At 40.9% G+C, this 25,855-nt stretch overlaps 1 protein-coding gene across 4 annotated transcripts in view; it reads left to right on the top strand.

Moving 5' to 3' along the window:
• phactr4a (phosphatase and actin regulator 4a) overlaps positions 1-25,855 on the top strand; it is a 369,306-nt gene that overhangs the window by 295,456 nt on the left and 47,995 nt on the right. Inside the window, exon 2 of one of the 4 annotated variants that reach the window (XM_084080249.1) lies at positions 5,576-5,741. The exons of the other annotated variants lie outside the window; for them this stretch is intronic. Coding sequence (XP_083936375.1) covers positions 5,657-5,741 — 85 coding nt within the window. The 5' untranslated portion in view covers positions 5,576-5,656. The remainder of the gene's footprint in view (positions 1-5,575; positions 5,742-25,855) is intronic. 4 annotated transcript variants of the gene reach the window in all.

The raw sequence follows: 25,855 nt of genomic DNA, 5'->3' as shown, positions 1-25,855 counted from the left end.
TATATCTTGTACATAATATTTAGGCCAGGTGCAAGGACATCAAGGCAAAGAATCAAATGGAGGAATTAAAACATCCGCACACTGGTTTAAAGCTCCCAAACTGTTTTATTTATGCCATTAATAAAACAGTTTGGGAGCTTATAAGTCTAAACCAGTGTGGCGGATGTTTGAACCATCCTTAAGGGGCAACTTTAACAGAAACTTTCAGGCAGTAAAGGTGTTTTTGTCGGTTATCAAATAAATCCACACTTGAAGGGAAGTCTTCCACTCGATATGGATTAGGCCACGCAGAGGACCCACCCCATAACTCTATGAGAGTGTACAAATTGGAACCAATGGACCCTTACGGGTCCGCTAGCCCATTGGTTATCAAAGTGGGGTCCGGGGACCCCCAGGGGTACTTGAGGGGGTTCCAGGGGGTCCCCAGCTAAATGATGGACAGGAACCAAAACGGACCCTTATGGGTGTGTAACTCTGAGAGTGTACAAATGGAACAGCAGACATATTTTCACTTCCTTCACAGGTGCTGCCAATGATACTAATGAAGGCTCTGTTCCATTTCGTGTAGCACAGTGATTCTCAGATTTTTCAATTTCAACGACCCCTTATAACTCTGAGAGTGTACAAAAGGAACCAAATGGACCCTTACGGGTCCATTTGGTTCCATTTGTACACACTCAGAGTTAAATTAACATTGATTTTACAATATAAATTGGGGTCCCAGGGATGGAAATGCCATTAAATGGGGGTCCGTAGCCTAATGCATGTCAAACTGCGGGTTCTTTGAAATTAAAAAGGTTGAGAGTCACTGCTAGAGAGCCGTAAAAAAAACGTCTCTTATTGGGGTCCCTGGCTTATCTTTTCAAATGGGGGTCCGTGGGCTAATAATAAGTGTCAATTTGGGGGTCCTTGGCACAAAAAAAGTTTGAGAACCACTGCGCTATAGTCACTAGCTGGCCCCCACTCTGTCCCTGAGTGGCATGGGAAACCACAGTGTGTGTGTGTGCATTCTCTCCTTTCCTGTTTCTCCTCCTTATCTGTCACACCATGCAGGAGAGAAGGCCACTTTACTCCCACACACTGATTACACCCAAACACAGCTGCTTCACAAGCTATTGCCCCCCGGCCCTTGATTGGGTCGCCACACAGTACACATCCCCGTTTTCCCCCCTACGACTTTTGTTTTATTCAAAAGATTAGCCTTTTGAGAAATAAGCTCACTAGTACGTCCCATCGCAAGCTTATAGAAATGTTAAATATATTTGTGTATTTTAATAAGGGCTTAAGTGATTCATTCCTAATGTATTTTTGTCCGTTTAGGTCCCCAGAGAGACTCCACATTTCTCTTTTTGGGTCTCAAGCAGAAAACGTTTTGCGCTAACACACACCCAGGCTGCTGTTTTTATTAATATTTATATTTTATCCCACGATTTTGCAACCCCAATTTTTTTTCATCCAGTGCCAATTGCCTAGGTAATCCTTGGCGCTACACTCCCTCTGCCAGCCTAGGGAGAGCCCAGAGCCGAGCTCATGCCTCCTTCAATGCATGAGAGCTAACAAGCCTTCTTATTACTAGTTTTTGTGGTGTGACATGCAAACAGGCTGCAGCGTTAAGGCCCTGATATCATCCGTTTTAGTAGCATTTTTCAATGTTGACATTACACTTTTCTGTTGAAAAGTGAAATACAGTTAAACTATAACTTTAATTTGACTAATTTGACAAAAAATAAATACATTTGAGTTGGAGTTATTGCCTTATCTATCTCATCATATCGTCTGTCGATCAGTGTTTTTACTTAAGTAAAAGTATCAATACTACATTGTAGAAATACTCTGTTACAAGTGAAAGTCCGGAATTCAAAATGTACTTGAGTAAAAGTACAAAAGTATTGGCGTCAAAATGTACTTAAAGTACCAAAAGTAAAAAGTACTCATTGTGCGGAATGTTCCATTTCACAAGTTCAAAATGTATAAACATCTTTCGAAAATAGCCGATCTACAAGCTCACAATGCGTCGCATCGCGACGCATTGTGAGCTTGTAGATCGGCTATTTTCAAATGGCCGAAATGTATATAGGGCTGAAGTGATTAAGGCATGTTTCGTGATGATAATCAAAATCTACGAAGTAACAAGTAACTAAAGTTCTCAAATAACTGTAGTGGAGTAAAAGTACAATAGTTGCCCCTGAGATGTAGTGGAGTAAAAGTACTGAAAATTGGAAATACTCCAGTAAAGTAAAAAAATACCTCAAAACTGTACTTGAAGTACGGTACTCGAGTAAATGCACTCGGAGTAATTCACACCACTGCTGTCGATACCGACGAGGAAAAGTCGGACGCGTGTATCGCGGCCTTTTTCCACTGCATAGCCTTCCATGGCCCTCTCCTGTCTGTGTGCGCTGTGCGATCCACTGGGGATTTTCTGCAAGATTAAACATTCAGCCTGAGGTTCTGCTCTGTGTCAGTTTCAGTATGCACTCTACAGTACTGCTAATGCCCAGGATGAAAGACCATAAGCCTTCTGAGGACCGTTTGTTATGGAGAAGTCACTGAAATATTGTGTGTGTGTGTGTGTGTGTGTTGGCTGGGCTGTTACTGAAACTTGTTCAAACCAGTGGTGTAAAGTAACTAAGTACATTTACTAAAGTACTGTACTTAAGTAAAATGATGAGGTATTTTTTACTTTACTGGAGTATTGCCAGTTTTCAGATACTTTTACTTCTACTCCACTACATCTCGGAGGCAAATATTATACTTTTACTCCACTACAATTATTAGAAAACTTTAGTTACTAGTTACTTAGTAGATTTGGATTATTATTACAAAACATACATTAACCACTTCAGCCCTATATATATTCCGGCCATTTGAAAATAGCCGTTCTACAAGCTCACAATGCGTCGCGATGCGACGCATTGTGAGCTTGTAGATCTGCTATTTTCAACCCTACTATCCATATTCTGTGCGGGGAATGTTAGCCAAAAATAGCAGATCTACAAGCTCACGACGTGATGCGTGGTTTGGTGTAGAGGGGGGAAAGCAGTCCAGGTCTAGAGGTAACTACCGGTACTTTAAACATAACATTTCAGCTTCAACTTTATTGTCAGATCACAGGTTTACATGAGTAAAACGGTGGGTGAAGCATGCCTGATATGAGTGCAGTGAAATATACAGCATACATATACAAGCAGATATAAACAAGGGCATGTTTATCATGTTTAATATCACTAATATCGGTCTGTCGGGCATAATATTGTGTGTGTGTGTGAGGACCACAACGCAAATAAGTCCTGGACTTTATTGTGTTTTTTCAATTCTTTTCGAATAAACTAAACTAAAGACCTTTTTATATGGAGTCCCTATTCTGCGGGCGAACATTTGGTGAAAATAGCCGATCTACAAGCTCACAATTCTAGCTTGTTGATGGGCTATGTTTGCCGAAGATATTTGGTGCAGAGGGCGAAAATTAGGGTGGCCTAGTATAGACCTCCTAGGGAATAAGTAGTGTAGGGTTTAAGTTGTTAAAGGCGTCATCTCAGCACTTGGTTGTAAAAACAAATAAAAACCTGTCTCTCAGAACGATATCTGCTCGCCGGCACTTTAAACATTCAGCCTGAGGTTCTGCTCTGTGTCAGTTTCAGTATGCACTCTACAGTACTGCTAATGCCCAGGATGAAAGACCATAAGCCTTCTGAGGACCGTTTGTTATGGAGAAGTCACTGAAATATTGTGTGTGTGTGTGTGTGTGTGTTGGCTGGGCTGTTACTGAAACTTGTTCAAACCAGTGGTGTAAAGTAACTAAGTACATTTACTAAAGTACTGTACTTAAGTAAAATGATGAGGTATTTTTTACTTTACTGGAGTATTGCCAGTTTTCAGATACTTTTACTTCTACTCCACTACATCTCGGAGGCAAATATTATACTTTTACTCCACTACAATTATTAGAAAACTTTAGTTACTAGTTACTTAGTAGATTTGGATTATTATTACAAAACATACATTAACCACTTCAGCCCTATATATATTCCGGCCATTTGAAAATAGCCGTTCTACAAGCTCACAATGCGTCGCGATGCGACGCATTGTGAGCTTGTAGATCTGCTATTTTCAACCCTACTATCCATATTCTGTGCGGGGAATGTTAGCCAAAAATAGCAGATCTACAAGCTCACGACGTGATGCGTGGTTTGGTGTAGAGGGGGGAAAGCAGTCCAGGTCTAGAGGTAACTACCGGTACTTTAAACATAACATTTCAGCTTCAACTTTATTGTCAGATCACAGGTTTACATGAGTAAAACGGTGGGTGAAGCATGCCTGATATGAGTGCAGTGAAATATACAGCATACATATACAAGCAGATATAAACAAGGGCATGTTTATCATGTTTAATATCACTAATATCGGTCTGTCGGGCATAATATTGTGTGTGTGTGTGAGGACCACAACGCAAATAAGTCCTGGACTTTATTGTGTTTTTTCAATTCTTTTCGAATAAACTAAACTAAAGACCTTTTTATATGGAGTCCCTATTCTGCGGGCGAACATTTGGTGAAAATAGCCGATCTACAAGCTCACAATTCTAGCTTGTTGATGGGCTATGTTTGCCGAAGATATTTGGTGCAGAGGGCGAAAATTAGGGTGGCCTAGTATAGACCTCCTAGGGAATAAGTAGTGTAGGGTTTAAGTTGTTAAAGGCGTCATCTCAGCACTTGGTTGTAAAAACAAATAAAAACCTGTCTCTCAGAACGATATCTGCTCGCCGGCACTTTAAAACCTGTAGGGCCGCAAGTATGTAAACAAAGCTTCCATGCTAACGCTGCAGTCACTTCACTCATGCATGTACCTAAGAAGCTATATGGTTCCCTGGCAGTGTCACCGGACACCTCCCGTGACCTCACTTCCTCTTCCCCCCCCCTCGGTTGCAACTTGCGCTCCGCCCAGCTCACCGGCTCACCTTGCCCCCCCCCCGCGTCTCGTGTTACCTCTCTCTCTCTCTCTCTCTCGTTCCGCTTAGACCCCTCCCCCTTTGCCCTTCTGGGGAGGGAGTAGGCCTGTGAAGAAGCCAGGAGCAACCGTACGGACGCACGCCATTGGCTAAAAAAAACACTGGATGACCAGAACCATACTCTCCTCACCGGCTGTGAACTTTGCCCCTGGGAAAAAATGTTTGCCCTTAAGGAATGACAGGCATCTGTGAGACTTATTGCCATACCTTATTTATGAAGACAGACAGACAGACAGAGAGACAGACAGACATGCAGGAAGGGTGGGACTTAGCGAGCGAGTGAGTGAATATGTGAGAGAGAGAGAGACCAAAACACACAAGCTGAAGGCAGGCAGGGAGGGGGGGGGTGAGGAGGGCGAGAGTACAGCGAGACGGGGAGAGACCAAAACGAACGAACGACGCACACAGTGAGCAGGCAGTTCCAGTGTTGGGTTACAGGAGCTCTAAGGCTGAGAGAGAGAGAGAGAGAGAGAGAGGAGTTACGGCGCCTTCAGTTCTCCTTCCTCTCTCCCCCCGTATAGCCTTGCTTTCCCCCCCGCGCCGTGGGGCCTCCTTCCTCCCCTCAAGGAGAGGCAGGGGCCTGGGGCAAGAGGGCAGGCTGGGGCTGACAGCGGGGACAGGGGCAGTAGTAGTAGCAGTAGTAGTAGCATGGGACAAAACGTCAGCGCCGAGCCCGTGGTGCAGCACCCTGAACTACACCACCGACACCACCACCACAACAACACCACCACGGGTGAGTCTGTCTGTGTCTCCACAGGGGGCTCGGACGCGTTTTAATAGGAGGGGCAGGGAAAGACAGGTTGTTTTGGTGAGTCGAGTCATACCTGTGTTGTTTTTCGCGGCAGGGAGCGGACCTGTCAGCTGACTGCGCGAACCTACGCGAGCCAACGCAGGTACACGGCACATGCCTGTGTTTGCTAGCATTAGAAGCGAACTGGTCAGCCATGCCTGTGTTGTTAAAACACGAACAGTCAGCCATGCCTGTGTCGTCCCGTGTTGTTGTCTTTTTGAAGTGAGTGTCGGGGCGGTGTGCGAGCCCGGGTGGCTTTTGCGGCGGTATACCTGAGCAGGTGTTTTCATATAAAAGAGAGAGAGAGAGAGAGAGAGACGGAGAGAGGCAGGTTGGGAAGAAGAAGGTGGCAGGCACAGACAGGTGGAAGAAGGAATGCGACCGGGCCGATGGAATGTGGCGATTGCGAAACGGCGTCCACCCCACGTAGCCCCGCATATTACTGACTCTGTGTGTGTGTGTTAGCACATACCTCTTAACCCTCCCTCCCACTGTTCTGTAGGGGGAGAGAGAGAGAGATGTGGGTGCCTGGCACCATAGCTCGCATGTGTGAGCGGGTTGCCTGTGCGGGGTTTGTGCGTTTTTATTTATTCTTTTATCGTATTGGTACTTGTGGAGTACTATGATGATGAGGTCGTATCAGTTTGTTGGTTGTTTACCGAAGCCCCTGGCTCTACCTTTAGTCTAACAGACAGAGCAAACTTAAAAACCTGTTTTTTGGTGTGCGTGCGTAAACGTTGAGTTTAGACACACACACACACTCACACATACATACACACATACATACACACCTACATGCTGCTTATGTGAAATGCCTTAACAAACAAAAGACAGCATAGCAGTGGATTTATGGATTAATGAGGTTTGCAATCCGCCAAGCTCTGCAACGCTCAGCTTTGTCCCTGCTTGGTTTATACCCTGTGTAAAAAAAAAAAAAGAAATGCTAAGCCACATGACACGCTTGCCATTTACAGCAGAATCTTATGGACTTTGATTTGTTGGCGCCGTCTTGTAATGGACTTCGCCTTCGCTTGTTAGAGTTTAGCAGCAACACAAGCTTGGTTAAGCTGTAATTTATTTTCTGGATAACTTTTGAGCGCTTTGTCTTTTCAGTGCCCGAGCCGCTTGTCAAACTTCGGGTTCTGGGACCCCCAGGCGTTACAAATGGGACCCCCTTGCGGGGTCTCTAACTGTAAATAAAGACTGAGGATTTTACAGTGTGTTTGATTGGGGTCCCACTACGGCCTGTCCTAATATAGGCTCTATGCACAGCAGCCATATTTTCACTTCCTTCACAGGTGTTACCAATGATACTAATGAAGGCTCTGTTCCATTTAGTGTAGCACAGTGATTCTCAGATCAATTTCAACTACCCCTTATATCTCTGAGAGTGTACAAATGGAACCAAATGGACCCTTACGGGTCCATTTTTTTCCATTTGGAAACCCCTTGAGGAACCATGAGGGTCCCTGGACCCAAATGTGCATGTTTCCAGTGGGCCAACATGCACCATATCAGCACCCTGACTCTTGTTTGACCAGAATGGAACAAAGCCTTCATTAGTATCATTGGTAACACCTGTGAATGTCTTCACAATATGGCTGCTGTGCATAGAGCCTATTATTACTCACACTTGCTTTAGATAATTGCAATTATTTTTGCATAATCTTTTCCATGTTGAAACATTTTCATTATATTTTCAAACATTGTCCAAAGCAGTGAAAATGGCAGATCTACAAGCTCACAAGCTTGTATTTCGGCTATTTCCACTATTAATGTTTTTTTTTTAAAGTATAAAGTTCATTAGATATGTCAGTCATTTCCAATTCTTTGTATATTTCGTTTATTTGTTATATCTGCCCTGTGCAACTTCAAAGCATAAAAGCCAAATGGAAACGTAATTTGTATTCATAATGTTCCCAGTGAGTGTTCAACGACGAAAAGCACAATTACATTGTTAATCACAATTTTGTGAATGACAAATGAATCTTCATGTAAAATGTCATAATCGTGACAGCCCCAGGTCCCCGAGATAAAACTGAGGTTCGTTGAAATAGAAAAAAAAAGGTTGGGAAACACCTGTAGTGACTACAGAGCATTAAAGGTAGGGTATTAAAGGTAGGGTAAGTGATATTTATTGGTTAAAACAAAAAAGTGTTATGTTAAAAGGTTAAAGCTCTATATTCTGATAGTAATCATTCCTATAGACACAGTGTTTGTTCAGTAACAGGGGTCTCCCCATCTCTCCAGCTCTTGAATAGAAATGAAATACATTTTCAGATAGGTGACACATTTCCAGCCAATCAGGAGAGAGTCATCACTTCCAATTTCCCTTGTTTAATCTGTATCCTGACTGAGTTCTCTATCCTGATTGGATAAAATTGGTATACCGTTTAATAAAGAGCTGGAGAGACATGGAGACTCCTGTTACTGAACAAACACTCAATGAGTACTATAAGAATATAGAGTTTCAGGGACCTCCAGAAGCAAAACTTTCAAAACTATATGCAGCATATTCAAAGATTTGCAAAAATTCTCACGATTTTTCAAAAAATAGCAGATCTACAAGCTCGTAGCTCGTAGATCTGCTAATTTTGAATAGCCCAAAGTATAAAATAATGTTATAGCTTAAATCTAAAATGACACAGATGCGTTCCCAGATTGAATGGGTTAACCACTTATTTTAACCAAAGAAAGTCCCTTACCCTACTTTTAAATGTCTACCCTACACTGCCTTCTCTCAACATAACAGCACAAGGGGGTTTCACTCGACTCGGGCCACATGTTATGCTCTGCACGCAGAATGTATTTTTGTTGCCCCCCCTCTCGAACACCCTGCAGCTGGTGTCAGAGAGGAGGGGCTTGCGCGGCTCGCAGCGTTGCCGTGTTGACATGCTTAGCGCACATGCCATTGGCATGGCTCATGTTTGGCATGGGTCACGTGTTGCACTCACTGCCACAGAGTACATTAAAGCAACACACACAAAAGAAGAAGTACTCTCTGACCCCTGTGGTCGCTTTTGGTTTCAGTTTCTGAGGGCTCGTTGAGGGGTGTAACAGTGCAACGATTTATTAAAACATATTTTATACATACATACATACATAAGATATTTAAAACTATTCAAGAATAATGAAAGTAGTGGCATTGCTCAGAGGCAAATATTGTACTTTTACTCCACTACAATTATTTGAAAACTTCAGTTACTAGTTACTTTGCAGATATAAATTACTACATTATAAAACAAAGATTAACCACTTTAGCCCTATTTTATACGTAGGCTATTTGAAAATAGCCTATCTACAAGCTCACAACGCGTTGCATCGCGACGCGTTGTGAGCTTGTAGATGGGCTATTTTCAAACATTTTACAACTTTTTAGTAGTTTTGATTTTATATAAATAAGATATTTAAAAAAAAATCAAGAATAGTGAAAATAGTGCCGTGGCGTTGTGAGATGAATTATGTGGTCAATCGATCCACTGATATATATAAACAAAAAAAAGCGATCTTGATGTATTAGCTTAACTCACTGAGTGCCATTAACGTGTTTCACGTGTTTTTACCGCTATGGCGCTGGGTGCCATTAACGTGTTTAACGTGTTTTTGAAAAAAAATAGTTTTTTTTTTTGGAAAAACATGTTCAGAACCCAATATATCATCATCTGAAGACTGAAGATGTGTGCAGCTCCATCCACTCCTTGTTTAACTTAGAACTGAAAAAGGCTGTATCTCGCTTCCTATTAAGCACTTTTTGTTTTCTGTGAAAAAAACTCTGTCACTTTTCAGAATCAATTCTGAAATAATTCTGGCAATCCTGGCACTCAATGAGTTAATCGACAAAGCAATCATAGCCCTACTTATTGATTCTAGATTTCTGAGGACCTTGTAATAGGAACACTGTTGTCCCATTATTTTCTTTGCCCTTTTTTTGATTTCGATTCCCGAGGACTTGTTGCAGCCTGCAATGGAAACCATATTGTTGCATTGTTTGATTGCGATTGGTGAGAACCTGCCGGAGCCTGTCATGTCAACAGCGTTGTGCCATTGTTGTAGCCCTATTTAAAGTGCTGCTAGGTTTATATCGTTGTCTGTTTGGTGGAGACCTTGTATGTCTAAAACCGCCCCTTTGCGGGGAACGGAAAAAGTCCAAAAGCAGTGAAACTAGCAGATCTACAAGCTCACAATGCGTCACATTGTGAGCTTGTAGATCTGCTATTTTCACTGCTTTTGCTTGACTGTAACTAAGTACATGTACTCAAGTACTGTACATTTTTGAGGAATCTTTACTTTACTGGAGTATATCCATTTTTCTATACTTTTACTTCTACTCCACTACATCTCAGAGGTACTTTTACTCCACTACAATTATTTGGACACTTTAGTTACTAGTTACTTTGTATATTTTGATTATTATCACAAAAGGTACATTTAACCACTTCAGCCCTATGTAAACGTTGGCTATTTGAAGCCAACGTTTGGCTATCTACAAGCTCAAAACGTGTCGCATGGCGACGCGATTGTAGATATGATATTTTCAAAAGCCTATTACACATTTTAGACATTCTGCATAACTAGTACTTTTTCTTTTGGTACTTTTAAGTACATTTTGATGCCAATACGTTTGTACTTTTACTCAAGTATATTTTGAATTCTAGACTTTTACTTGTAACAGGAGGATTTCTACATGGCAGTATTGATACTTTCAGTTAAGTAAACAATAGGCTCTATGCACAGCAGCCATATTGTCAAGACATTCACAGGTGTTACCAATGATACTAATGAAGGCTCTGTTCCATTCTGGTCAAACGGAGTCAGGGTGCTGATATTGTGCATGTTGGCTCACTGGAAACACTCCCAAATGGCCCTTTATGGGTGTGTAACTCTGAGAGTGTACACATGGAACCAAATGGACCCTTACGGGTCCATTTGGTTCCATTTGTACACTCTCAGAGTTATGGGAGTCGTGGAAACCACTGTGCTACACTAAATGGAACAGAGCCTTCATTAGTATCACTGGTACCACCTGCGAAGGAAGTGATAACATGGCTGCTGCGCATAGGGCCTATTTGAGTACTTTTTCCACCACTGTCCTCTTGTATGACGAAGTAGGGCATTAAATGACGAAAAAACGTCACACAGTAAACGTGGACCTGCAAGGTTTCTGCCCGGCGACAGGGACGATATTCAAACAGGCCGTGTCTAGGTTGAAGAATCGGTGTTTAAACCTTGTCTTGTGGCCTGGTGTGTTGCTGCCTCTCAGCCCCGTGTCTTTACAAAGCTCTCCAAGCCCTTTGATGTCTGTCTCACTTTGTCTTCCACAAGCTCCATGCGTGTTTTTTTTCTTCTTCCTATCCCACAGTAGCTTTGATACACACCCTCAAGATTGTCGTGCGCTATTGAATTGAGTTCAAAGGACCCCTGAATGGAAACAAACAAGCCCTAGTGCTTTCTTGGGTTGGCCTCTGAGATGTAGTGGAGTTAAGTAAAAGTATAGACAATTGGAGATACTCCGGTGAAGTAAAAGTACCTCAAAATGGCACTTAAGTACAGTACTTGAGTAAATGTACTTAGTTACTTTACGCCACTGCCGGGGACCCCTATATAAGAGAGGATGTTCGTAGAAGTACGGTATTTCTACAACTTAAAGAGGAATTTTGGACCATGGTTTTCTTTTTTGTGCGATCTGACGTTCATAGTGACAGAACACTATGCAACCGGAAAAAAAGAAGAAAAAAACGGAAGTGTCTCTAGACAAGATTGAAATCTCGAGATTTCAATCTTGTCTAGAGAGACTTTATTTATTTATTTCATTTTTTTGCATAGTGTTCAATTCGGGATGGAGTTATTATTTTTTTTTCTACTGTACCATTTATCCGAAGATATCATAACTTCATAGAAAAGGTTAGAAAACCGTGGTCAAAAATTCCCCTTTTAAGGTGGGGAGAGAGAAACCTATGATTTGAATAGTCATTCTCATACATTCTCTCATTGGGTTACCTTCTGGATGGTGAGATTATCGTGACGTTGACCACTTTCAACCTGGTGTCCATATTTTGGTCATGCCATAGGCAAAAAAAGATTGGCAAAAATAGCCGATCTACAAGCTCACAACGACACTCACACAGCCAAGCCACAAGCTCACAATCTTGTAGATGCCGTCTATTTTTTAAATGAGGCTTAACCCATTAAGAAGCATCTGTGTTATATTTAGATTTAAGCTAAAAAGCATTATTTTACACTTTAGCTAATCAAAAATAGCAGATATACAAGCTCATAGCGCGGCACCGAGCTGCGCTATGAGCTTGTAGATCTGCTATTTTTGAGAAATCGTAAAAATGTGTGCAAATCTTTGAATATATATTTTTTTTCAAGCGAACATTTGGAACTCAAATATTTACTTCTGGGGGTCCCTGGAACAACATATTTTGCGATGGGGGTCCTTGGCCAAATACATATTCATTTTGGGGGTCCTTGACATGAAAAAGTTTGAGAACCACTGATATAGAAACATGCGCTTTTTTCAGAAAACCGTTTGCAGAGAGCCCTTGTGGGACACCCACAAGGGCTCGGCTTTGACACTCCCCCCACCCCCCCCCCACACTTCAATCCGGGAACGCATCTGTGTCACTTTTAAGATTTCTTTGGCTATTCAAAAGAAGCAGATCTACAAGCTGAATGCATTTGAATACATATATATATATATTTACATTTTTAACTCAAATCTTTGCTTCTGGAGGGGGTCCCTGGAACTAAGTATTTTGAGATGGTGGGGGTTCGCGGACAAATGCGTATCGTTTTGGGTGGTCCTTGACATGAAAAAAGTTTGAGAACCACTGATATTATAGCAACATAATTCATATATATATATTTAAAAAAAAATAACTTAGGATTTAGAAGACATTTGTAGAATCCCCCCAGAAGCAAATATTTGAGTTAAACAATGTTCACTTTAAAAAAAAATATATAGTCAAGAATTTGCACCCATTTTCATGATTTTTCGTAAAAAATAGCAGATATACAAGCTCATAGTCCGGCACTCGGTGCCGCGCTATGAGCTTGTATATCTATATATATAGAGCTTGTATATCTATATATTGTATAGAGCGGGAAGGCGTGAAGAACAAGGGCCATTGAAAAAAAAAAGGAACACAGGGCAGAGAGAGACTGACGGGGAGAGAGAGAGAGACTGACAGACAGAGAGAGAGAGAGAGAGAGAGACTGACAGAGAGAGTGAGGACAACAGCCCCTTTTGTCCTGGCAACAAAAACTGTGGTTCTCAAACGTTTTCGTGCTAATGACCCCCAAATTGATATATATATATGTGGCCACGGACCCCCCATTTAAAAACACCTTTTCAAGTTTTTGAATAGCCAACGTATAAAATCGATATAAAGTGGTTACAATTATTGTGATACTGTATTCATTATTTTACTGGGGGACCCCCCCTGGAACTTCCCCAAGGAAGCCCCTAAAACACAAACACAGTCTGTATGTGGAACCATTGTTGATTTTTTTTGTTTCTAGAAAAAAAAAGCCAAAAATCCAATATTACCAAAAAAAAGAGAAAAGATGAGACATCTTGGGGAAAAGCCCCCGGCACTGACAGTTCTTCTGTATAATGCAAAAAGAAATGTTCAATACCTTTTTTCTTTTTTTTAAATACGCGTGTTTCCAGGCACACAAAGTCTCAAACCGCCACAAAAGGCTTAAAAGTTGTTCCTCGGGCAGAAATGATAGCTGCTGTTGTGACTCGATTTCGAAGCGCATTACCAAGCAGTCTGCATATTTTAACCCATTAAGACCGGGAAAGCGTCTGTGTGCCATTTTTATTTTATTTCTTTGGCTATTCAAAAATAGCAGATCTACAAGCTCATAGCGCGGCACCGAGTGCCGCGCTATAAGCTTGTAGATCTGCTATTTTTGAAAAATCGTGAACATCTTTGAAAATCTTTTTTTAAAGCGAACATTTGTAACTCAAATCTTATTGCTTCTGTGGTTTCTACAAATGTCTTCTAAATCCTAACAGTTTTTTGGGAAAAAAAAAAAACGTTTGTTGCTATAATATCAGTGGTGCTCAAACCTTTTCATGTCAATGACCACCCGAAATGTATTTGGCCGCGGACCCCCATCTGAAAATATTTTGTTCCAGGGATCCCCAGAAGTAAAGATTTGAGGTGTGTGTGTGTGTGTGTGTGTGTGTGTGTGTGTGTGTGTGTGTGTGTGTGTGTGTGTGTGTGTGTGTGTGTGTGTGTGTGTGTGTGTGTGTGTGTGTGTGTGTGTGTGTGTGTGTGTGTGTGTGTGTGTGTGTGTGTGTGTTATTCTCAACAAATTCCACACATTTTCATGTTTTTTTTTTCAAAAAAAAAAAATTAGATCTACAAGCTCAAAGCTTGTATATCTTTTTGAAAAGCCCAAAGAACTCTTAAAATGACACAGATGCGTTCCCGACCTTAATGGTTTAAAGCCGTTTGTGTGTTCGTGCGCCTTGGCAAACGCTGGAAATGATGCATATTTGAAGGTAGTAAAACTATATATTTTACCTCTTCATATTTTGTTCTACTTTTTTTACGCTTGGGGCAAGACATTGTTTACACATTTTTACCACATTCTATCACAAGACTCGTGACGCTTTTGTTACGTCAAAGACGGAACTGTTTGTTCTCCCGTGAAGTGCTCTGTAAAATCCTCCAGTGTTGAATTAACTCTTTATAACCCATTGAGACCTGAGGCCGATTCTACAAAATGTCTTCTAAATCCCAGCAGTTTTCTGAAAAAACGTAATGTTTCTATATCAGTGGTGCTCAAACTTTTTCATGTCAAGGACCCCCTACATTATATGTATTTGGCCACGGACCCCCATCTCACAATATTTTGTTCCAGGGACCCCCCAGAAGCAAAGATTTGAGTAAAAAAAAAAAACGCTTCAAAAATATATATATTCAAAGACTATATATTTTCACGATTTTTCAAAAATAGCAGATCTACAAGCTCGTATATGAGCTTGTAGATCTGCTATTTTTGAATAGCCAAAGAAATGTAAAAATGACACAGATGCGTCCCAGGTCTTAACTCATTGAGTGCCATTGACGTGTTTCACGTGTTTTACCGCACAACGGCGTTGTGCACTTGTAGATCTGCTATTTTCGGGCTAATGTTCCTCAGAATAGAGATTCTAGGGTTCAAGTCAGCTTGTAGATCTGCTATTTTCGGGCGGATGTTCCTCAGAATAGAGATCATAGGGTTCAAGTGAGCTTGTATAATAATCCTATCGTGAAAATTTGGCGGGGACCCCCGTGTAGTAACTCTGAGGACCCCCTAGGGGTCTCCGAACCCCTTGTTGAAGACCCCTGGCGTATGCTGTCCTGAAATGCCACTGTTGTCCCGACTCCGAAACACGGGCTACTTGTCTTTTATACCCCCTTAACCCATTAATACCTGGAACGCATCTGTGTCACTTTAGATTTCTTTGGCTATTCAAAAATAGCAGATATACAAGCTCATAGCGCGGCACCGACTGCCGCGCTATGAGCTTGTAGATCTGCTATTTTTGAAAAATCTTGAAAAAATATTTTTCAGATAAAAAAATAAATAATAATCTCCTCAGGTTTTAAAGGACGACTTCAGCGCTTTTCAACCTATCTGAATATAATTGGTCCTCACTAATACTCATGATAAAATTGTACAATTTGTTTCTACTTGGTCTGTGTCTCATAGGAGGGCTGTGGACAGTCCAGAAACCCGTCTACCAGTGACATCATCGTTAGGCATGATTTTTTTTCCCAACAAGATTTCACATTTTTTATTTAGATTTTTATTAACAGGAGAACAATGGCTTCTTGTATTGCATTGCAACTTTCCAGGAATAGAAAGCCTGCAGTTTCTATTAGCTTGGATTCCCCATTGATGATGTCACTGGTAGACGGGACTCTGAACTGTCCACAGCCCTCCTCTGAGACACAGACCGAGTAGAAAAAAAATTGTACCATTTCATCATGAGTATTAGTGAGGACCAATTATATGAAGATAGTTTGAAAAGCGGTGAAGTCGTCCTTTAATGGGTTAACTTTGAGAGAGGGTCTGTCCCTCCTCTTTGCTCGGGACAGAGGGTTCTTCTCAGTCAGGTTGTAACATTTCGCAGAATCGCAACAATATCTCCTCCAAAGCGTAGCCTGGCTTGTCGCACTCTCTCTCTCTCTCAGTGCAAAGAAAACTGATTGTAGGTTGAATGAATTGGCACACGACTTTCAATCTTTGAAACTCCCATTTCCTAACGATAGACCCATTAACACATTGAGATTAAAACATCGTTTTTTTTCCCCCCCGTGCCGGCGTTAATTACCTTAAATGTTATAAAATAATATAAAATATCCTGAGATGGGTGAGGGGTCCGTGGCCAAATACATATACCGGTAATCGTTGGGTGGTCCTTGACATGAAAAAGTTTGAGCACCACTGATACAGCAACATACGTTTTTTCAGGAAACTTGTTAGGATTTAGAAGACATTTTGTTAGAATCGGCCTCAGGTCTTAATACCTTACTTAACCCATTGAGACCTGAAGCCGGTTCTACATGTCTCCTAAATCCCAACATTATTCTGAAAAACGTACGTTTCTATATCAGTGGTGCTCAATCTTTTTCATGTCAAGGACCCCCAAAATGATATGTATTTGGCCGCGGACCCCCATCAAAATATCTTGTTCCAGGGACCCCCCAGAAGCAAAGATTTGAGTTAAAAATGTTCGCTTTAAAAATAAATATATTCAGTAGATTTGCACACATTTTCACGATTTTTCAAAAATAGCAGATCTACAAGCTCATAGCGCGGCACTCGGTGCCGCGCTACGAGCTTGTATATCTGCTATTTTTGAATAGCCCAAAGTGTAAAATAATGCTTTTTAGCTCAAATCAAAAAATGAGACAGTTCCAGGTCTCAATGGGTTAAACCTGTCTTTATGTGATTTCCGTGTGTGGCTGGTCTCTCTCTCTCTCGTTGAGGAGAGCTGGTAAGCGGGGGTGGTCATGGCGCTTGCCCATGGGGGGCGATAATATCAGCGCTCTCCCATCTTCCCCCTTGGCCTCGTCTTGCACAGCGTTGCCCTGTCTTGTATCTCCTAACCTGCTCTGCCATCCTCTCTCTCTCCACTCTCTCTCTCTCTCGTTTTCTCTTAACTCTTCGTTTCCATTATTAATTTGCCGTGCGAGACGGCACGTCCGCAGAGGCTAGAGCCCTCTCTGCCACTTAACCCATTGAGATCTGGAACGCTTCTGTGCCACTTTTTTCATTTGAGCAAAAAAAAGCATTATTTTACACTTTGGCTATTTTTTGAAAAATCGTGAAAACGCGCGAATGAATACAATATATTTTTCAACGCGAACATTTGTAACTCAAATCTTTGCTTCTGGGGGGTCCCTGGAACAAAATATTTTGAGATGGGGGTCCGCGGCCAAATACATGTTATTTTGGGGGTCCTTGACATGAAAAAGTTTGAGCACCACTGATACAGAAACATACGTTTTTTTCAAAAAACTGTTAGGATTTAGAAGACATTTTTGTAGAATTGGCCTCAGGTCTGAATGGCTTAACGCACGCCGACGCTTTTAGTCGTTTTAATTGCTCGCGTCTTGGATTCTCTGGGGGCGCGCGGCTTACTCATTAAACTGTGAGAAACGGTCAAAGAGGAATTGCCTTGCTTAAGGGCACAACGAGCAGCCTTTTATGGTTCTCTCTTGTCAAGATGCCAGAGAAGTGATAACTCTGGGCTCCCAGACTTAATATTTTACACTGCAGACTGGCAGCGCTGCTGCCTTTTTTTTAACCCATTCAGACCGGGAACGCATCTGTGTCATTTTTAGATTTCTTTGGCTATTCGAAAATAGCAGATATACAAGCTCATAGCGCGGCACTCAGTTTTTTGAAAAAAACGTATGTTGCTATAAATCAGTGGTGCTCAAACCTTTTTCATGTCAAGGACCCCCACAATGATAATGTATTTGGCCACGGACCCCCCCATCTCAAAATATGTTGTTCCAGGAACCCCCCAGAAGCAAAACATTTTCGTTACTTTCCACCACTGTACTTGTGGGGGACATTAGGTCCTCACAAGTATAGACTCACACACACACACACACACACACACACACACACACACACACACACACACACACACACACACACACACACACACACACACACACACACACACACACACACACACACACACACACACACACACACACACACACACACAGTGATTAATGTGTCTGTCAGAGGGAATGGGGAGAACATGCAGATAGCGGGAAGCGGTTGTAGCGTTTTTATAGAACATTAAACTGCACAGGTGCTGTGGATTTGCATGATGACTGCTTGGTCGTAGGAAGTCCGTCATGTCCTGTGGTGACAGCTGCTTATTTCACGCTTTACTCTCTCTCTCTCTGTATTTCTAAAAGGAGGTTAGATACGGTTATATATTATACTGTAGATTAATGGTTCCCAAAGTTCTAAATCCCAGCAGTATTCCGGAAAAAAAATATGTTTCTATATCAGTGGTGCTCAAACTCTTTCATGTCAAGGACCCCCAAAATGATATGTATTTGGTCGCCGACCCCCATCTCAAAATATTTCAGAAAGCAAAGATTTGAGTTAACAAAGGTTCGCTTTAAAACAATATGTATTCAAAGATTTGCACACTTTTCACGATTTTTCAAAAATAGCAGATCTACAAGCTCGTAGCGCGGCACTCGGTGCCGCGCTATGAGCTTGTAGATCTGCTATTTTTGACTAGCCAAAGTGTAAAATATTTTTTTTTTTTAGCTCAAATCAAAAAGTGACACGGATGCGTTCCAGGTCTTAATGGGTTAAAGGGGAATGCCACTCATTTTCAACATTGAACCATGTCATAATACGCCTTAGAGCTGTTGTGTGGAAATAAGAAAAAAGTTCCCTCCCCCCTTCTATGTCGCCTAGAACTGGAGAATCGATTGTTGGGGTCATGTGATCAGTGACATACGGAAGGTGTACTCTTTGGCTCCGCCCCTCTAGGCTGCCTCATTCACTAGAATGGTGAATTTCACTTCTAGCTGAAACGGTGCATATATATGCCTTCATTTTTTGGTATTCAAGCTCTTTTCTCCCGTCTCCGAAATTGGCATCAGCCTTTTCATAACATTCTTACCAACGTAAGTCGCGCGCTTCCTCCAAATTGAAGTTTTGTCCAGACCTTTTATTTCTTGCATTTCTTGTTATTTCGACACCTTTTTGTGGAGTAAATGGAATTGAGCAAATGCCCTCTCTCTCATTTTGTCTCGTTTCATTCAATTGAAAGGTATGAAAAAAAAACATTGTAATGACACGAATATGAAAATCTAAATGTGCCAAAATGGGACACAGCTAGCAGGCAGCTGTTTCTCAATGAGACATTATTTCCCAAACCCAAATGTAATCATCTAGGTTTTTCACCATACCTGGATAAACACTGGATTGTGTCATTACAACACAACACCATCCGCTGTTCGTCCCAACATATTGCCAAATGGCATTTTAATTACCCTGCCCACGGCAATACCTGGCTGGATATTGTAATTTGGGTGTGTGTGTGTGTGTGTGTGTGTGTGTGTGTGTGTGTGTGTGTGTGTGTGTGTGTGTGTGTGTGTGTGTGTGTGTGTGTGTGTGTGTGTGTGTGTGTGTGTGTGTGTGTGTGTGTGTTTACTGCACAATGCATGTCGTTGCTGTCAGAGAGCTCTTGTCTCCATATTCCTAACTTTTTGTGTTTTTTCGTAAATTAACCCCCTACTTGGTCATACTACAACGTCACACAAAAGCAGTGGTGGAAAGTAACTAAGTACATTTACTTAAGTACTGTACTTTTTTGTACAATTTTGAGGTGTTTGTACTTTACTGGAGTATTTCCAATGTCCAATGCTTCTGCTTCTACTCCACTACATCTCGGATCCAAATATTGTACTTTTACTCCACTACAATTATTTGAAAACTTTAGTCACTAGTTACTTTGTAGATTTTGATTATTATTACAAAACATACATTAACCACTTCAGCCCTATATACATTTTGGCCATTTGAAAATAGCAGATCTACAAGCTCACAATGATGCGACGCATTGTGAGCTTGTAGATCGGCTATTTTCAATATATTTTAATACATTTTGAAAACTTTAAATGGGACTTTTCCGCATATTTTACTTTTGGTACTTTAATTACCATTTTGATGCCAATACTTCTGTACTTTTACTCAACTACATTTTGAATTCCGGACTTTTACTTGTAACAGCTTTAATATATTTCATTGATACGTTTACTTAAGTAAAACATTTGAGTACTTTTTACGTAACAGTTTTTAAGTAACAGTTTTGAACATAATATGAGGTACACATGAGACATACACAAATGTATCTGTACACATGGGTTGTGCCTCATTGCACATTCTCCAGACTCTAAGCTTGTTCTTCTTGTTGTGTTGTGTTGCTGTCAGCAGCATGGTATCTTGGACCTTGCCACACTGGCATTGTTGCTGCGTGTACAGTACCTGTACCTGTAGCAACACATACTCCTGGTTCGTGTTTGTTTGCGAGATAACTTGAGAATGGAATGTTTTGGTCTGGTGATACTTAGCTGACCTCAAAGTAGACGTGCTGGCTGCAGGTCAGGTCCTCTCACTAGTTCACTCACTAGTTAACCCATTTAAACCGGGAACGCATCTGTGTAACTACTTAAACCATAATTGTATACTTTGGCTATTCAAAAATAGCAGATCTACAAGCTCATGTGTGCAAATCTTTCAACACGGTATATATATTTTTAAAGGGGACATTTGTAAGGCAAATCTTTGCTTCATTGCTTCAAACATATTTTGAGATGGGGGGTCCGTGACCCAAATACATATCATTTTGGGTGGTCCTTGACATGAAAAGGTTTGAGAACCACTGATTATAGCAACATACGTTTTTTTCTTTCTCAAAACACCTTTAGTATTTAGAAGACATTTGTAGAATCCCCAGAAGCAAAGATTGGAGTTACAAATGTTCACTTTAAAACATATATTCAAAGAATTGCACTCATTTTCATGAGTTCTCCAAAAATAGCAGCTCACTCGGTGCCACACTATGAGCTTGTAGATCTGCTATTTTTGAATAGCCAAAGTATAAGATAATGGTTAAAGTGGTTAAAATCTAAAATGACAATGTGTTTCTGCAGGTTAACACCACCACACTACTCCAGTGGCTGATTTATGCTGGTGTAGAGGGAAATGATGAGGTTAAAAATGTACTTATTGTTATGTTATGTAAACAGAAGGCACATACTATACATGTAACTGACTGTCAGAAAGATCATCTTACTAGTTAACTGCTTCCAAGATGCTTTTCTACGAATGTTTGCTTCCCAGACAGTGTTATAGAATGTGTATTGAACATGGGGACATGATAGAACATTACATTTCTGTTTGGCTTTTATGCTTTGTACTCAAAAAGTTGGGTGAGAATAGGCTCTATGCACAGCAGCCATATTGGGAATGAATTGGGCCCCTTCCTTACTTCCTTCACAGGTGTTACCAATGATACTAATGAAGGCTCTGTTCCATTTAGTGTGGCATAGTGGTTGTCTTATGTTCAAGTCTTATTTTCCATAACTCTGAGAGTGTACAAATGGAACCAAATGGACCCTTACGGGTCCATTTGGTTTCATTTGTACACTCTCAGAGTTACACACCCACCATAAGGGGCCATTTGGGAACCAAAATGGAGTGTTTCTAGTGAGCCAACATGCACGATATCAGCACCCTGACCAGAATGGAACAGAGCCTTCATTAGTATCATTGGTAACACCTGTGAAGGAAGTAAGAACCAGCCCAATTTATTTCCAATATGGCTGCTGTTCATAGAGCCTATTAGTTTTTGTGCAAGCTCCATCGCTTTTGTTGTTTTCGGGAGGCGAGGGGGAGGAGGCAGGTAGAGCAAGGAGTAAAGCGAACCAAACGGTAAAGAGTGTCAGGGATAGGCAAACATCTGAGATATCTACTACATACCCATAGCATAATCCACCTGAACAGTATGTACATGAGGTTAGTTAGACGTCTGGTGCATAAGGTTAGACTCAAAGGTGGTAGCACTTGGTTGGTCAACAAAGCAGCAGCTATGTATGTACATGGGATTAGACATTAAGGTGCGGAGGAGTGTCAGCACGTTGTGCATGAGATGCAGGCAGTGGCGTAAAGTAACTAAGTACATTTACTCAAGTATTATACTTAAGTACAATTTTGAGGTATTCTTACTTTACTTGAGTATTTCCAATTTTCTGTATTTTACTTCTACTCCACTACATCTCGGAGGCAAATATTGTACTTTTACAAACTTTAGTTACGAGTTACTTTGTAGATTTTGATTATTATTACAAAACATACATACAAAACATACAAGATTTTTTAGACATTTTAGACATTTGCAGACATTCTGCATAATGAGTACTTTCTACTTTTTGTACTTTAAGTGCATTTTGATACCAATACTTTTGTACTTTTACTCAAGTACATTTTTAATTCCGTAATTTTACTTGCAACAGAGTATTTATGCATTGCAGTATTGATACTTTTACTTAAGTAAAAAAATGTAGTACTTTTTCCACAACGTAACCGTTCGCCCCGCGACTCATCGGCGAAGAATTGTAGCGTAGGTTTCACACCCACAGCGCACACGGTCGCCTTTGATGGGCTTCACAATTAGAGTAGCATGGACAACACCTGTGGAAGAGGAGACTCATGGTTTCTGGCAGATACAGTGAGCTGCCGTCACCATGATACAGTGATACACTGTCCATATGTTATCCACATAGTCACTGTTGAAATCTGACTGATACTGTACAATAATATTATACACTAGGGCTTTCACGACTAGAGATTTTTACAGGTCGACTAATTTGACCCAGTGGTAGTCGACTAGTCGAAATTTAAATTAAAAAAAAAAGATTTACAAAAAAAAACAAAAACATTTTTTTTTTTCTTTTTTGGGTGGCACTGTTTTAATACCATCCTACTACTATATTACTATTATTATTATCCTCCTGCCCTTATTTTTATGGTGTTTTAAGGGAAGCGCTTCTGGCACAGCAGCACAGCACCACAGCAGCGTCTCCAAGGATCCCCATTGCCCAATAATAGGCTTTTATTGGGGATGCTTTTGACCCCCTTTTGATAAAAAATAAAGTCAGGAGGATAATAATAATAGTAAGATGGGCCATTACTATAGCATTAAAAATTATAAAAAAAATAAAAAAAACATTTTTTTTTCTTTTTTTTCGTCAACTATTCGACTAGTACCAACAAGGTCGACTAGTGGTTATACTAGTCGACTAGTCGGTGAAAGCCCTATTATACACCATGGTCACTGTGAAATGATGTGAGACTGATCCTAGGCCTGTCATGATCATGACATTTTAGGTGATGATTAATTGTCCTCATACAGATAATGCCATTAAAGGGATAGTTCACCCCCAAAATTACTTTTTTTCCCATCGATTAGTCACCCCATGGAGACTTGAATTCATGGATATTTTTTTGTTTTTGTCGCATTCCTAAGCCAATAATTTGATGACCGGCAGCGGTCAAAGAGTCTCCTTTGTGTCTCTTACCGGAACCGCTGCCTATCGGTCCGCTGGTCATCAAATTATTGGCTTAGGAAGAATGACAAAAACAAAATTTAAATCCATGAATTCAAGTCTCTATGGGATGACTAATCGATAGAAAAAAGCAATGTTTTGGGTGAACTATTCCTTTAATGGCTTGATTGTGTTTTGAACATTGCAACATATATAATGAACATTACATTTCTGTTGGCCTTTTAGGCTCTCATATTCACCCTTGAATAGTCTGTACATGTGTATATCCATTAATTCATTTATTAATTGGTGATATTGATTTGAATTCATGCATATTCCTAAATATGCAAACTGGAGGGGGGTCCTTGAAATTAAAATGGTTCAGAATCACTGCTATAGCTGTAACAAATAATCTCTTATGGGGGGTCCCTGGCGTATCTTCTCAAATGGGGGTCCGCAGGCTAATACTGTATGTGTCAATAGGGGGGTCCTTAACATGAAAACGTTTGAGAACCACTGGTCTAGGGGGTTTAAGACGGTGTCTTAAACCCAGTATAAAAAGCTAGTTGAAAGGTTATAGTTATTCTATTAGTGATGGAGTGTTGAATGTAGCATTGCATCACTCAGTGTTGTTTTGTTTTGTTGCGTTTGTGATGGAGATAAAGTGAGTCAGCCAGTGAAACCTCATAAGTGTGTGTGTGTGTGTGTGTGTGTGTGTGTGTGTGTGTGTGTGTGTGTGTGGTAGAACTAACACCCTCTGCTGAATATGAAGCTGTCAGGCAGAAACCTCCTATCTCCATATTTCCACTTTTTATGTATCGTTCGTATATTAATAATAACCTCCGTCATACCACACTACAGTGTCACGTAGCAGAAATTGCCGATCTACAAGCTCACAGCGCGTTGTGAGCTTGTATTAACAAGAGCTTGTGCCCAATAATAACTACATTGGATCACAGCTTTTTATTTTTTTACATTTCCTGAAAAGCATCAATTACGGACATGTACAAGGTTTCCTCCTGACAGTGACTATATGAGCTGTTAGGAGGAGCAGAGAGGGCTGTTTATGCTCCGATTGGAGGATTGTTAACCTCGCCGGAGGTCTGTGCCCGCGTCTCAGATGGAGTGTGTGTGTGTGTGTGTTACTATACTTGTGAGGGTCCCCTACAAAGTGTAGTAGAATTCGAGAAATGGTCGTTGTTAGGACACGTTTTTCATGTGGCAAGTGAAATGCTTGCTTTATGGTTAACCCATTAAGACCTGAGGCCGATTCTACGAATGTCTTATAAGTCCCAACAGTATTCTGAAAAAAACGTATGTTTCTATATCAGTGGTGCTCACACTTTTTCATGTCATGAACCCCCAAAATTATATTTATTTGGACGCCGACCCCCCATCTCAAAATATGTTGTTCCAGGGACCCCCCAGAAGCAAAGATTTTAGTCTTTTCTTTTTTTGCTTTAAAACAATATATACTGTATTCAAAGATTTGCACACATTTTCATAATTTTTCAAAAATAGCTGATCTACAAGCTCATAGCGCGGCACTCGGTGTCGCGCTATGAGCTTGTAGATCTGCTATTTTTGAATAGCCAAAGTGTAAAATAATGCTTTTTAGCTCAAATGAAAATGTGACACAGATGCTTCTTCGGGTCTTAATGGGTTAAAACGATTATTTTTTGAGTCAGGTTTACAAGTGGGTAAAGATTTGCGTGATGTGAGCTTGCAGATCGGCTATTTCTGGCTTAAGGTTGAAAAATGGCAGACAATTGTGAACATGGCATTCGCCAAATGTTGATGTCCTCACAAGTAACGGTACTGCTCGTGTGTGTGTGTTTGTATTACCATAGTTTGAGGACCTACAAGTATAGTAGAATATGAGAAATGGCCGTTGTTAGGACCATTTTTAAACGAGCAAAATTGTTTTATTTAAAAAAAAAACACATACAGTAGGAGTTATGCCTGATTTACACTTAGTCGCGCGCCGGTGTCGTGCACCAAAAACATGCTGATCTACAAGCTCACTGGGCTTGTAGATCTGCTATTTTTCGGCTTTAGGATTATGGTTAAAAATGGCAACAAAAAAAATGGTATTCATATGATCACTGTCTTAAAATGTTGATGTCCTCATAAGTATAGTAATACAAACAAAACGTGTGTGTATGTGTGTGTGTGTGTGTGTGTCATGTCTGACAGCTGGCGAGGCTCAGGGAGGGGCAATAAGAACAGGAATTTGGAGCAACCTTCAGCCCTTTGCTTCCAGGAGAAACGTAGCACGGCGGCTAGCTTACAGGCTAAGCCCCGCTGTGCCGTGCATGTGTCCACATCATGGCCTTACTGGACACACAACCACTATTATTTCAAAGAGGCCTAAATCCCTGGGGGAGAGGGGTCAACGGCAACAAGTGGCTACATTTTTGTTTGTCGTACAACTGTACGCTGTGTTGTTTTCTC

This window comes from Gymnoscopelus microlampas (assembly GCF_963454915.1).
Source record: "Gymnoscopelus microlampas genome assembly, chromosome: 15".
NCBI lineage: Eukaryota > Metazoa > Chordata > Actinopteri > Myctophiformes > Myctophidae > Gymnoscopelus > Gymnoscopelus microlampas.
The sequence above is the reverse complement of the archived record's forward strand: the minus strand, read 5'-3'. Positions and strand labels throughout refer to the sequence as shown.